The sequence below is a fragment of the Crocodylus siamensis genome, chromosome 3 (assembly GCF_052110815.1).
Source record: "Crocodylus siamensis isolate JL-2025a chromosome 3, ASM5211081v1, whole genome shotgun sequence".
Classification (NCBI taxonomy): domain Eukaryota; kingdom Metazoa; phylum Chordata; order Crocodylia; family Crocodylidae; genus Crocodylus; species Crocodylus siamensis.
Window position 1 is genome coordinate 174,173,074 of NC_143397.1, and position 14,584 is coordinate 174,187,657.

At 44.2% G+C, this 14,584-nt stretch overlaps 1 protein-coding gene across 4 annotated transcripts in view; it reads right to left on the reverse strand.

Annotated features, from left to right (window-relative positions):
• Positions 1–13,158, reverse strand: part of ESCO1 (establishment of sister chromatid cohesion N-acetyltransferase 1) — a 54,663-nt gene extending 41,505 nt beyond the window's left edge. For 2 of the 4 annotated variants that reach the window (XR_016441391.1, XM_090039794.1), the window contains exons 1-5: positions 13,015–13,141; positions 9,779–9,883; positions 7,449–9,580; positions 6,696–6,807; positions 3,221–3,287 (exon numbers count right to left, since the gene is read on the reverse strand). Coding sequence is in view for 3 of the 4 variants with exons in the window: in XM_090039794.1 (XP_089895920.1) it covers positions 3,221–3,287; positions 6,696–6,807; positions 7,449–9,578 (2,309 nt within the window). In the remaining variant the exon portion in view is untranslated. Of the gene's footprint in view, positions 1–3,220; positions 3,288–6,695; positions 6,808–7,448; positions 9,581–9,778; positions 9,884–13,014 lie in introns of all 4 variants that reach the window. The other 2 variants (XM_090039792.1, XM_090039793.1) reach the window with 2 other exon arrangements.
• Between the last annotated feature and the right edge of the window lie 1,426 nt (positions 13,159–14,584).

Below are 14,584 nucleotides of genomic sequence, written 5' to 3' on the forward strand. Positions count from 1 at the left end.
GGCACAGCTGGGCAACTGCAGGTTCTCCTCTGGCTTCTCTGGCTGTGCCTGCCTCTGTGGGTGTGGGAAGCCACAGGAGAAGCCCCCATGGCTTCCTTTGCCTGGCCCCATCCCCTGCCCAGCCCCAGCTTAGTCCCAGTGCTTTAGAGTAAAAAAAGACTCCACCCTCATCAGCTGCAGCAGTGATTGTGGCCTCTGGGCTCTCGTGGTGGAGTCCTCTGTGCAGTGGGAAGAGTGAGGATCACCTCCCCCACCTGGCACCCACGCAGCAGCTGCCCCATGGCACAGGTGCAGCACGGCTTAGCAGGTCGTCGTGTGCTGTCTGGGAGCTGGGGTTGCTGGGGCTGAATGGGCTGTGCTCTGGCTGACATGTGGAGCTGTGCCAACTCCCAGACAACTCGGCAGGGCACATGCACTGCATTGCACCCATGCCAGGGGCCAGATGGACGGGTGCCAAAGCTGGTGAGTGTGGGGTTGTTTTGTTGTTTTTTAGGGCAGTGGGGGGCAGCAGGGATCTCCCCACCCCCGACCTGGCACCCGCATGACAGATGCTCCATGATGCAGGTGCAGTGGGGCTCAGCAGTGAAGGGGATGCAGCTGAGCAGGGCAGCTATGGGGGCTTCTCCCATGGCTCCTCTGGGTTTGCCTGCCTCTGCCCCAGCAGGGGAAGCTGTGAGGGCTTTACCCTGGCTACCACTTGCCTAGCTGGAACAGTGTGGGAGAAGGCAGGGGTGCATGCAATGCAGGTCAGGGCTTGCTCTGGGCAGCAGCAGGGCAGTAGCCCCAGCTCCCTAGTGCTGCAACGCCCATCAGAGCTAGAAGCTGGGGCTTTGCCCTGCTGTCACCTGCCAGCGGGTGCAAAGGGTGCAGGATGAGGGCACTGCAGCACTGGGAACAAGGGGTATGCCCTGCTGCTGCTTGCCCCCTTCCACCTGGAGTGAGCCATGCTTGCATCCTGTGCCCCCTTCCCAGCTGGGCAAGCAGCAGCAGGGCAGAGTGCCCAGTCCCACTGCTGCCGTGCCCACATCCCATGCCCCTTCCCGAATAATGCACCCCACCTTACCCTGGCTAGACAGCTTGTCCCAGCCAAAGCCCCAATCCCCCCTCCCCCTATACCTTTTCCCTCCCCCAACCCCAACAGGCTAACAGCTGGAGGCAGCCGTGTCAGCTGCCTGTTTAGTCTATGGTTGAATCTCTGAAGCGGCCGAATCTTTTCCGAAGCTTTTTCCAAATCGATTCAAATGCTTCAAATCAACTTGGAACTTTTAATTGGTCTCCCAATTCAATTTGGATTCAGAGATTTGGTCCCTGAATCACACTGAATGTCCTCTGAATTGAATCAGCTACCAAAGCTCTGCACAGCCCTAATGGCCACATCTCTTCTTGCTCCTGTTTTCTTTTCAGGTGTGTTACTAGAGGGAGGTGTGGGAAAGTGGAGAAAAAATTAATACGTCCCAGGACTTCCTCAGACTGGTATCCAGTAGGGATTGCCTTTTGCCCAAACCAGCAGTTTCTTCCCTCCTAGCTACGCACTCTGTTCTGAACCCACCCCCATCCCCACATCCCAGTAATTAATATGACTCCACTCTTCCCAACTGAAGGAAGCCTCAGAAAAACGCTCTTGTCTCATGGTGGCAGCACTTGGGCAATAGAAAGGAAAGGTGCAGAATGTCTCCAAGAGGATTGCCACAGGCTAGTACTTCTCTAGATTTAGCATAAAGATTCATGGGGATCCCTGAAAATCATAGGGAGAAACATCCATAGGACAATTACTAACACTAATTTTTTGACAAGTGAGTGTCAGGGGAAGAGCAATATGATGTCTTTTAACAGAAGTCTGACATGTTGTGGTCACTGTAGTAGATGAATTTTTGCTGAGAAGGTTATTTTAAAAGAGTACTTTTCTTGCCAGACATAAGACAGCAAATATATGCCTTTTCACTTGATTACTAATTTCCTTTGATATATGTTCATTACTGAAAATATTTCAAAGGCTTGATTTTTGTTTCTGTATTTTTTTTTTACTGGACATAGGGTAGAGTTATATTACCCCAATGGGCAATGTATTGAGTTCTCTGTAACTTCAACACAAATTACTTCACTATAACATAAAACAGGTACAACATCTAGAACATTTGGTAAAAAAAGAATAAGGACAAATAATTTAAACAACAGCAAAGTGAAGTTAAGGATAAGATTATACACTTGTAATTTAAAAAGGAAGTATTTTATAAAAATGTCAAACCAAACAAAAAAAAAAGTTAAAAAATCAGTTTTAAGATTAAATGTTAGGATTTTATTTTTGCAAGTTAAAATTATTCAGTTGAAAATCCCTGTATCTGCCACAAGTTTCCAAACTTCTCTTTTCTTCTTTTCATAGCTACTTTGAATGTAGCGTTATTCTTGAAGTAAGAACTCTTCCCTCAACGTTAACATCTATAACACTTGAGCACTCAATGTGTTTATATGATTTGGAAGTGAAGTATTGCTTATTATTTGGTTTTGGCTGTGAGCATGTCTAATGACACTTGGATCACTGGTTATCATGTCAGCATTCTGCTAACCCAGAATTTTAAACTGGGAGGATCAACTGACTTCAATGTGTTATCTGCTTAATAAGAAGAGCAGAATAAATCAGCCAGAACTGGTACAACAACTCTGATATTCACAATACAGAAGTGTAGTTAACATAAAAGGCAGCCTCAGTTTCTGATCTTCTCAGGTAATTGGTGTCATGCTAAGCCAGTGTGGCTGGGTCAACAGATCATTATCAACTTCTAAAATTAACTGTCGTTCCAAAAAATCTGTACCAACTACTGCTTTCATTTATTGAACTAAATGACTCTTCATTAACCTTAAACTGCATTTAATTACCCATCTTCCAGTAAGGTTTGCATATGACAAAGCATATTAGAAATTTCTTCCTAATCTGCTAGCTACCTCTTCAAAATTCAGGGTTCAGAAGCTGAAGCCATCTTATCTGTTAAGAATCAACTTCTGCTTTGATAAAAAAATTTTCTTCCATTATCAACAAATGTTTTCAAACTGGATTACATTCTCCCTTATGACAAGGGCAATGACAAGGGCAATATACTGATTTCAGAAAGATATTTAAGAGGACCAAGGGAAAATAGACAAAAATAATTAGTCTTCAAGGCAACTTTATTACAACTTTGTTTAGCAAGAACTACTGTCCCTGAGAAATAAAAAGGTACCATACCTGTTCTCATTAGTCTCAGATGTTTGATTTGTGAATAAAGCACGCACCAACTGCTTGGGAGCCAAACCTGCAGTTAATCAAGGATTTGTCATTTCATTATAAAATTTCTTTTAATACCAAAGCAAATATAGATAAACAAATACTGAAATGTGTTAACCTCACTATACCAAGACAATTCAAGATGACACTATTTTATTTGTATTAAAATAAACAAGTTTAGTACAGGATTCTGATATTACTCCACACTATTTCTTTTCAATTTCCATTACAGGAAAACGGCATATTTCCACTACTACTACACACAGCACTTCTCCAGCAGTCAAACAGAAGCAGCAATGAAATGGAATTTTAATCTGCTTGTGTTGAGATCAATGGCCTACTATGTATAGCAGGAGAGCCACAAACATGATCCTCACTTGCTCTGGGTGCAGGAAATAGTGGCAGGAGGAAGAGAGGGGGAGAAAAAGAACAGAGAAAGGCAGCAGAGAAGAACAATGCTTTCTCCTGTCCTCTCAACAATACTACAGTGAAAAGAAGATTTGCAGAAATTCTACTAAAAAGTATAAACCATGTAATTAAGCACTGATGGTGAAGTATCAGGATCAGGCACACTCATAGTGAAATAGAAGAAAAAAGGATAGCATACAAATAAGAGAAAGAGATATGTCACTGCTCTACTGACTATTTATTGGCATATGATGGAGTTTGGTTCTTTATTTCTTGAGCCAATGAGGCTGTAGGAAAATTCTCATGTCTTTATAAACAAATTTGGACACATGAAAGAGCAGCTGTGAAGTGAAATGTACACACCACTCCTTAGACAGGAAATGAATGTGAGAATTTGCTGAAAAAAGAGAAGAAATAAAGGAAGAACTCTGAAGTTACTCAAATTACTGCTGAAGAAAGGATGGATAAAAGTAAATGAAAATGGTAAATGAAGGAGAAGAAATGCACACTCATTAAAGAAGATCAAAAAAAAAAAGAGAGCAAAAAATGAGAGAGGAAGGAAAGAAGGAATTGAGAAGAAGAGCTGCATGAGTTTTTTGTGTTTTTTGTATTAATTCAATCAACATTTCTCCTCAGATGGATTGTTCAGAAAAAAAATTACTCAATTCCCTACCCAAAGCCAGAAAAATAAAAAAAATAAAAAAAAAAAACTGGTCAGAGTGAATAGGACACTTTCCTAAGAATGTGGTATCAGCCAATATAAATATAAAAATTCAGATTTTTTTAACTTTAATAAATTGTGAAAAAGGCATTCCAAGATCAAACCAAGGTTAAAGCAACATAATGCCATCTACTGAAGGGTGCAAGACAGCTCAGCAACTCTGTGAAAACTGACCAGAAGCTTGAGTTGCCATTTGGCATTTTGCAGATCTTCTTGGGTACAAGCAAATCATCAGGTCACTTTCATTCCACACTAACGTGGGAAAGCTATGGGAGGGAGAAAGATCCTATTAAACATGATTCTAAAAATGGCATCTGGAGAAAGGAATATACTTATGCTACTTTTTCCTAATGTCATACAGAAAGATGAAGGCAGAGCGGACAAGCTGACACTCTCTCCATCCACAACACATCAGCAGAAGGTCAGGGAAGATAAGACATGGCAAAGAACTCTCACCCTAGGAGCTACAGGGAGTACAAGGAAATAAGAACAGAGAGAGAGTGCTGCTCTTCTCTTTTGGCAGCCACACAGGGTGAGTGGCTTTAAGTTTCAGGTATCTAGTAGGCAGAAGCTTACATGAAAGACATGAGCTTCTTAAGGAATCTCAGCAACTTTCCCTTTGCTAGTACCTAGAAGGAAACCAAACTTTACACAAAAAGGTGGGACAATGCTCAGTTTCAAGTCTCCTGTCTAGTAATTAAAATTACAAGCTGCAAGTGTAAACATTCAGATGAAAGGGAAGAAGGGGAGAGAGAGAGAGAAAGAAATTGACGGGTGGGTACTAGTAGAACGCTAAATGTCTGATGACTGGTTATTGGAAAGTCTGCAGTGAAGATGGGAAAGGGTAAAACAAAAACAAAAGTTGAAGTAAATCAAGATAGTAGAACACCATGAAATATGAATAATATTGGTAAATTGAAGCAGCATCTGATTAACACTATTCACAACCAATTTGTACAGCCTCTAACTACACTATCCTAACAGATTACTATGATGGAATCATACCATACATATCATGGAATCACTATAGTGTAGTTAGAGGCTGTACATAATTAATAGAGGTGCACTGACAGAGATTCTGGGGGACAATACCAATAGCTGATTTTTAAGGAGGCATATTGGCTGATCCTGATCCGATTTCCGATACAGAGCCCAGCAGCATGGAGATTTGTGTCCAGCTCGTAAGTCTGCTGTGGGGGAAGGGGAGTGGGTACGGAAGGGACATGGAGGGTGAAGATCAAGGCCCTTGCAGTGAGGGAGGGAGTGGGGCTGGGGTAGGCACTGCCCAGCCGGGGTGGGGTGGGGTGGGGCCACATTCTGGAGGTGCCCCCCAGATCTAGGCAAGGCAGGGCAGGCGACCGCTGCAGGCTGGGGCCAGGGCTGTGCCAGGCTCTTCCCAGCACAGGCTGATCTGGGATGTGCTAAGGGCAGGCAGAGGTGGCACTGGGAGGGGAGCTACAGGGGCCTGCAGCCACCCCAAAATTCGCTGTAGCTGCCCCCCACCAGGAGGAGCCTGCCACAACCCCAACTCCAGCCCACAGAGGCAGCCTGCCCCATCCTGTGCAGATCCAGAGGGACACATGCCCCACATGCCCTCCCAGGGTGCATGCAGCGGCAGGAGCCACTCACCCTCCTTGAGGCACCCCGGAATAGCTGTAGCTCCATTTTGCATCCCACCCCGCTTTGGCTGTGCAGTGCCTACGCCTGCCCCACTCCCCCCCTCACCATGGGGGCCCTGATCTGCCCCCACCATGCCCCTTTTCTTCCCCCTCACCTGCCACCACAACAGGCTTACCAGCCAGACGCAACTCTCCAAGCTGCTGGGCTATGCTCTTCACCACCTACATGCTGCATTTCGGCAGCATGCATGCATAGGGTACTTATTGGTCACATTATTGGCCACATCAGGTAAAAAAAGTTGATTTTCCATACAGTCAATTTTCTTGATATCGGTGGCGATCCGATATTGGACCGATGTATTGGTGGCACCTCTTAGTAATGAATTTATTTCTGCTATTTAACAAGAACTTGCAGTTAGTGAAATTTAAGAGCTAAAAAACAAGTTAAAAGATGTCACTTATACATGATTAAAAACAATTACATGCTATGTTATTACTGAGGATATGGCTGTGGATTGACGAATGTTCACTGATACTGTATTTTTTACTTAAATTACCAGGTAAATTTTGCATCTTCTATTCATATTACAAAAAAAAATAACAACCTTTCCTTTGACATTAGTAGCAAAATACATAAATAAATAAATATTTAAAAGTGACGTGGAATTTAAGGATTTTTTTTTTTTACCTTGAGATTGACATTCTTCTGCCTCTTTCTTGGCTTGTTTTGGTGGTGGAGGTGCTGCAATACTTTTTGCTGGAGAACTTTCTGGGCTTGAATCCAAATGCAGGCTGAAACTCTAAAAATAATTATGTCAGAACATACAAGATGAAAATATTTCATCTCACACATTCCTTCCACCTCTTTCTACTAATTCTTAATTCCAAGTCGAGTACTGCTCAATGCTTTTTATCCCCTCTTTGAGACTGCTTAATAAACCGATAAGCAAACTCATGTATAAATTTCCACATGTATATGCTTGTGGCATTATAAATTAGCAAAATGTAGTTAAATAACACATTTTAATGCCTATAAAAACTTATTCAGAAATAAAACATTTTTAAATATGTCATTAAAACTTAATACATTTAACAAAATTGAGATTAATCCAGACCAAGTGTACTTTCTCTGTCCCTCAAAGTACACTTTTAACATAGAATAGTTGTGGAATACAGTTCTGTCTGTCAAAAAGTATACCTGAAATACTGGAAGAGAACAATTTTGAAACTACTGTCCTTAATAAAGCATAAAGACTAGTTTTCCTATTTGAAGTATACCTTCTTGTCTTTAAAATGTAATGCAACACAAACCTTTTTAGCTTAAGGTTTCTGCACTGAGTGTCATAGCTATACAAAATATTACTGTTGAAGTTGGTTACATGAGACTAACATTGTTAGGTACCAGAACCTCCCTCCACGTCCCATAATTAAAATGGCTTACCTCATCTGGCGCTGGCTCAGGACATTGTTTTGTCAAATTATCCAAGCCATTTTCAGCAACTTTTTTTGTGAGTTGTTTTGCTCCTGATGTCACATCTTTAGCTTTAGCTCTTTCAGAAGGAACTTCCGACTTCTCCCGCAAACAAGTTTTACTTTCGTCCTCATATGCTTTTGTCACTGGCACTTTGACTGGAGCTTTTGAAAGCTGTATTTCCATAGTTGGCACTTGACTCATCTCTGCAACTGTAGATTTCATTTTTAACAAAGCAAGTGTGGAAACGCTTGCAGATTTTAAGTTACTTTGCTTCATGTGATTAGCTTTCAATAGTTTAATTTTGGTCCACTTAGAGTTTTTGTTTGTGGAATTATTTCTGCCATTCAGTGTACATTTGACAGGCATTCCTTTTTTGCTAGGGAAGAACCTCTTGCACTGAGTGCTTTGATTGGGTTCCTTCTGAGTAAGTATTTCAGTCTGTCGCAGCTGTTCTTCTGCATGCTTCTCTTCTCTTTTTTCATACTCAGTGTTAGGAGAATCTCTTTTTACCTCAACAGTGTCCGACTCAATCTCACCTGCAATTTCTTCACAGAGTTCGAGGATGCTTACACGTTTGGACTTCTCAGTGTTCTCTGGCTGATGGGCTTGATCTGCTTTGTTTACTGGTGGCTGTAAAACTCTCTTAACTTTTACACTGCTTTTTCCATTCTGATGCACTGGTTGCTTTTCCTTATTTTCTGTCACAGAAGTTGATCTAAAACAGCTTACCACATCTACTTTTTTCACATGGCAAGGAATAGGAGACTCGGTGTCTGCCTTTTCTTTCTTAACTTCTTGCTGAAGATTATTATCCATAAGTGACGTTGAGCCTTGATGGCTATGTTGGGAACTACTGGTATCGTTGTTTTTATGGTCTACTTTACACTTACTCTCTTTTGGAGAGCTAGTTATTTCTGTAAGTATTTTTCCATCTTCATCTGTACAATCAAGTTTTATTTTTATGTTTTTCTGCTCTGTTTTCTGCTTACCAGGTTTAAGCATTTCAACTTCAACACCTTGATCATGTTTTTTCGTCTGGATGCCTTGTTTCGTTTCTGAAACTTCTTTAATGTCTCTGTTACGCAGCGATCTTGCTGGCACTTCTGATAACTGCTGCAATCTCTGTGACCTCCTCATCTGTTGTTCATTTGGGGTAACTGTACTTTTTGACTTAGAAATTTCTTTTATAGATTTTTTCTGGCACACTTCCTTATTTATTGTGGCTTTTGGTTGTCGCTGTACATTTTTATTGTTAGAGTTGGTGCTTGAAGATCTTGTAGTCATACGCATCCCTAATTCAGGTTCATCTGTGTTACCACTAACAGAATTATCCAACTGTTGTTCAGCTTCTTGAGAAGATGACTTTTTTGCAAGATTCTTTTTAGAACCCTTAACATCTAGTTCTAAATCTCTATCAGTTTTTAAATCTTTAGAGCTTTTAGAAGACGTATTTTCTTTAGAATGGTCTTTAACAGATTTCATTTCTACACAATTTCTCCGCAGTGCTGTATTTAATGTTTTTACGCATTGCAAGACAGGACGTTTACTACTCTGGGTTTCAGATGAATGCTTTTTATCATTTGAAATTGTTTTTAATTGCTGCTGTCTCTTGCTTTCAGAGACCTTTCCTTGTGTAGAATTAGATTTATTCTTTCCTTCAGGACTCGTTTTGGAAGAGGTCTTTGCAGATTTCAAGAAACTAGTATGGTTCATTTTTGAAGTTTTGGAGGGTGACTTTGTACAAGATACCATACTTAATGATTTCAGAGTTGATCTTCTGACAGGTCCTATTTTACAGGATCTTCTGTTTAAGTCAATTTCACTCTGTTTAGGTTGTTTCTGCACCGGTTTAGTGTGGGAAGAAGGCCTAGTACAATTTTTGTTGTCTTTACTTACCACCGACCTGTTTAGTTTGGTAGGTGCTTTGAGTGTTTTCTCTTGCACTGCAGCTTTATTTGGTTTTGATTTATTTGAGACATGTTTTGTACCTGAAACCTCTCTTTCTTTCTTTGTTGAAGCTAAATTGCTGTTCTTATCCAGCTTTGGACGTTTAGCAGAAGGTTCTAGTAGTGTAGACTTCCTTTTCTGTGCTGCCATTTCTGCAAAATAAGTAATAAGTGAACCAAACTTCTATAACCTTTTCAACTACTTCAGCATATTTCAATATCAGCCTATTTAATACAAGAAATTACATTAATCATATTGTCTATTTACGATTAATACATACAAGTCATGATCAGAAACCAAAAACTGTGCAAGTCATCTTTAGTTTAATACGCTACACTTATTTTACTTACAGGTATTTTACAAGAAGCAACCGCTGTTTTGGCCAAAGTAACTTATCAAGGTGTGCCAAGAGCATTCCTTATGAATATGCTTATAGACAGGAAGTTACATGTCACCTATGAAGAACATAAAAAATTTATGGAGATAAAATAAATATACTGTATTTAAGTAAGCTTTTTCCTTCTCAATCTCAAAATTCACATTAGAGCTCCTTATCAACCATGCTAAATTTCCCATTCTTTCAAATAACTACGCTTAGCTTTGGCAGTACAAGAGTGATACTATAGCTGTGATGGTGTAGAAATTATAAGAGGCTAAGATTTCTTAGGGCAATACTGTACCTTTTACTGGGCTAAACTGTAGAGTTGGGACTGTTAGACAAGCTCTTGAATGCCTTATTCAGGTCCAACCAGAACAAGCCAGGCATAACATATTAAGAATAGTACTCTAGTTTGTCTGATAAATGATATTACCTAAGAAATCTTTGATCCTCACAAAGGCTAGCTTTAAATACCTTAGCTGTCCTTCTAAACTGAAAATAGAAAACATCATTTAAGCTGATAAACTACATATAACTCTCAGGTAAAGAGTCCTCTGGATTGTAGGTCAACCTTTGTTTAAGGTATCATGATAACGCAATTTTACAGTGGGAGCCCTTCAGTTCAGTTGTGGTTCTGCATTACTCAAAGCCCAAGGGAACAAAAAAGTTGACAGGGCTGTTTTTGGAAATCATCACCTCCATCTACAACACTGTTAAGTGACAATACATGTCCCCTTTGCATCTGAAACTGACCCACTTCTATTGCACCCTTGGCCTAAAAAGGTTATCAGTGCTACTAAAAATACTAAAATAAAGCAAAGATGCATTAGACAAGCCCTATAACAAAAAGATGAAGCAGCAAGATATGGTAACTTCCAATTAAGATCTCAAAACATTTTTAATATTCACTCCAATTGTTATTTAAGAAAATATATATTCTAGCTTCATGGTTCTCATTTCCCTTCTTGCATTTCAAATGTTGCTGAAATAAGTAGAGGTGACTATTTAAGAACAACTTTCTAGCTGCTTTGCAATCTTCCAAAGCCAAATGGAAAGAAAAGTAACATATTAGTCCTATCCACAATCTGCAAAATATATATTAGTATTTAGATTTATATCCTACCCTCTCCCGTGTTCCTTGGGTATTGTCACTTTGTCAGTATGGAATGCAAATTAACAAGATTCTAGTTAGCTTCATTGCTGCTATTAAACTCCCCCCCCACCCCGGCAGGCAAAGCTAATGAAGATGATGATAATATTCTGCTAGAAGGAGCTTTAATTATCCACTGGCCTTCTAGGGCTATCTGGCTTCTACTTAAAGCTTTCAGAACAATGATAAAAATAAGAACAGCAACAATAATGTTTCTCAAGTTGGACAGCTCGACAACACCAATGTATAATTTAAACTCCTTCCAGTCGGAAGACACTTAGAACACAGCTTCAAGTCTGGAGCACTGGCCAGTGCACAGGTGGGCAATTATCTGGGCCCACAGACAACACAGAGAGTTTTGCTGAGCTGTTGTGAGCCAGGTCAGCACTCTCACACCCACCCCACACCCCACCCCATGAGTTACTAAAACTCTGTATGGAGATGGGACCGCAGGCAGGCAGGCAGAGAATGGTGTTTGGGAACAGGACAGGCCAGGCTGGGATCTTGGGGTGGGGTCATGAGGCGGTGACAACATGGGCCAGGGCCCAGGTCAGAGGTGATCCACTGTCCCTATGCCCCTGTGATGGGCACTCATTCTACAGGTAGGGGCACACAGGGAGCAGGTTGCGGCTCTGCCCCAGCTCCTCACTATCACCACCCCAAGATCCTGGCCCCAGCTGCAGCTCCCTGCCACCCACAGCCCCATCCCATCCACCTGCCAGTCCAGTCTCTATGGAGACCCCAAGACTGCAGGGTGGTAACAGTGCGAGGCCAGGGGAACACCATGATGCACTCCGCACATGCCCCCACCCACAGAACAGGAGCTATGTCCCAGCCCTGTGCTGTCACCACTCTGAGATCTTGGGGTCTCCATGGAGACCGAATGAACAGGAGCCATATGGACAGACAGGATGGAGCTGCAGGCAGGCAAACAGCTGTGGTTGGGGCCGGGGCCAGGTCCGGGATCTCTGGGCAGTGACAGCATGAGGCCAGGCGAGGTTCAGGGCAGAGCCATGGCACCCCCCCTGCATGCAGAACTGTCACAGGGGCGTGTGGGCAGGAGCCTGTGGGCCCTGGCTCTGTGCTGCCGCCACCCCAAGATCCTGGGGTCTATCTGGCCCCAGCCGCCCATCTCGCTCTACAACATTACTTCCTGCTGGTCTGTGCGCCCATCACAGCTGCATGCCATGCCCACATGGGGCCTGCCCCTGATGGTGCATATGGGATGGACTGTTCTGGCAGTGGGGCTGGGTCAGCAGCTGGAAGGAACTGCTACCAGGAAACAGAGTCTAGCTGCTGCACCACCCCAGCCCCGCTGTGCGCCCAAGGGTGGCATGACTGGCCATCACTGCCCCCCCCACAATAGGTCCAACATAACTGCTCCGTGGAGTGCCTTTTGCCCACCCCCAGGCTTACCCAGGGCAAGTCTGAAAAAACATCCAGGAGGGCGGGTGGAAGGGAGGTGGGGGGTGACAGGAGGAAGAAGTCCTGGTGTCAGCACTGAGAGGTCTCCTTACAGGCAGCAGCCCCACAGGCTGATGGAGCTTGCGCCCCTTGCACCCACCTTGGGCAGGCAGGCCAGGCAGCTCCAGCAAAGGGGCTGGCAGAACCCTGCCAGCCCGGCCCAACCCCTGGTTGTTTTTCCCCTGACAACGTTGCCGGCTGCAGGAAGCAAGCCCCGCCGGCCCCCGGCTTGGCTCGGCTCTGCTCAGAGACAAGGACGACCGAGGGACCTAGCGGGGAGCGAGTGTACCCCCCGCGCCAGCACAGGCACAGCTGGGGCCTTCAAAGCCGCGCAAAACATTTCTTCCACGAACCGACAGCCAACCCCGCACAGCTGGCCGCCCGCGCCCCCGGCCCCACCTAAGGGTGGGGAAGAGGCCATCCCTGTCCCCGTCCCGGCCGAGACCATGAGAGGCCGCTGCTCCGGGCTGCAGCACCTGCCGGCCCGCCCCGGGCCCCGCGGGGAGGCAGCGCAGGGCCGCGGGCCCGGCAGGGAGTCGCGAGGAGGCGGCGGCGGCGCGGGAGGCGGGTGACGTCGCGCGCCACTCACTCACCTCAGCGGCACCCGGTGCGTGGCAGCGGCGCAAGCCGCGCTCCGCCAGCGCCCGGCGGGGGAGGGGGCGGGGCGGAGGGGAGGGAGGAGGGGGCGGGGCGCCGAGGTCAGCGCGGCGCGTGCCCCCCTGCCATCTCCCTCCGAGCCGCTGTCGCGGGGAAGGGGCGTGGTTTGCTCACATCCGGGCACTGAGCCGTCCCCTATTAGTTTTTCCCGGTTAAAAAAACGCACAGCGCTTCCTCCCGCAGCCTAGTTCCTTCCGGCAGGGAAGCGCATGCCCAGTGAAGGACGTTGGTGCCGCTCGAGTGCAGCTGCAGCGGCTCCTGCGGGTAGTGCGCCAGAGGAGCGCTGCTGGTTGTATGGTAATTACCGTATTTCTACGATTTTGCCCCTACTACAATGTACGAGCAATACTAGTAAAAGTGTTTATAGCCTATAAGCAATCAAGACTCGTGGGAGAGATGCTGTCTTTTTTTTCAGACGAACAAGATTTTTGCAAAAAAAAAATTCTTTAATTCTAAACTTTGGGGCACAAACACACTTCATCAGGCACCCTTGAAAGGATTGTAAAAGTTCTGCTGGGTAGAAATGAAAGTTCATATCTCATAGGATTTCACAGAGGAGTCAGTAAGTGGATTCAGTTTGGATTTGGAGATTCAGCCACCGAATCAGTCCAAATATCTGCCGATGGAATCAGGGACTGACGCTTCACACAACCCAGTGGTTCACCCTATGACTCATGTTAATTAAGTCCTGCACCTTGGCATTGGGGGTGGGGGGAGAGAGAGGAATCTTTGTTGGAAGGTTCACACCAAGTCCCTGCCTCCAAGTAGGATCTATATTACAGTAGCAAACTCAAAGGAATCTTAAAGGGAAACATTGCTTAGCAAGTGCAGTATTCCCAACTCTCCCAGGCTAAAAAAACAGATGAGTTTATACTGGGCTTTGACTTGCATCAGAATAGGCTGGAGACTCATTTACACAGGCAGCTGGAACAGCAGTTTACTCAAATTTTAGTCCCACTTGTCCTGAGGATGGGAAGGGGAGGTAGGAGATGGGGCCAGGAGTGTTATCTCAGTACTTCACGGGCTAGAAACAGACAACTGGTTTGATTTTAATTTGAGCATCTGGTCAAGCATTAGTTTGGATAATTCATATGCACCTCATGTAGGAGGGGTTGGGGTTTGTCCTAAAATAAAACACTGAAACTGGAATCAAGCTGGTTGTCTGCTTTTAGCCTGATTTAGCATTTTACCTGGAAACAATTTGTGCTGCTTCAAGGGAACTGCCATTTAAACCTTGTGTGTGAACAACTGTCCTGCACCTCCACCAATGCAAGTCAAATCTTGGACTAGTCTACCCTGGAATAAATGGTAGTTTGATTGTACTTTTGGTTAGATTATGGAGGTGAGATTATGGATTTGTACAGGACGATTTGGATAGGGATGATCCTGACTCAGGCAGGGGGCTGAGCTAAATGACATCTAGAGGTTCCTTCTGGCCCAACATCTTCATGATACTATTAGGCCCTGCATACAGAGAAACCAGCTGTAAAATTGTTATACATTTCC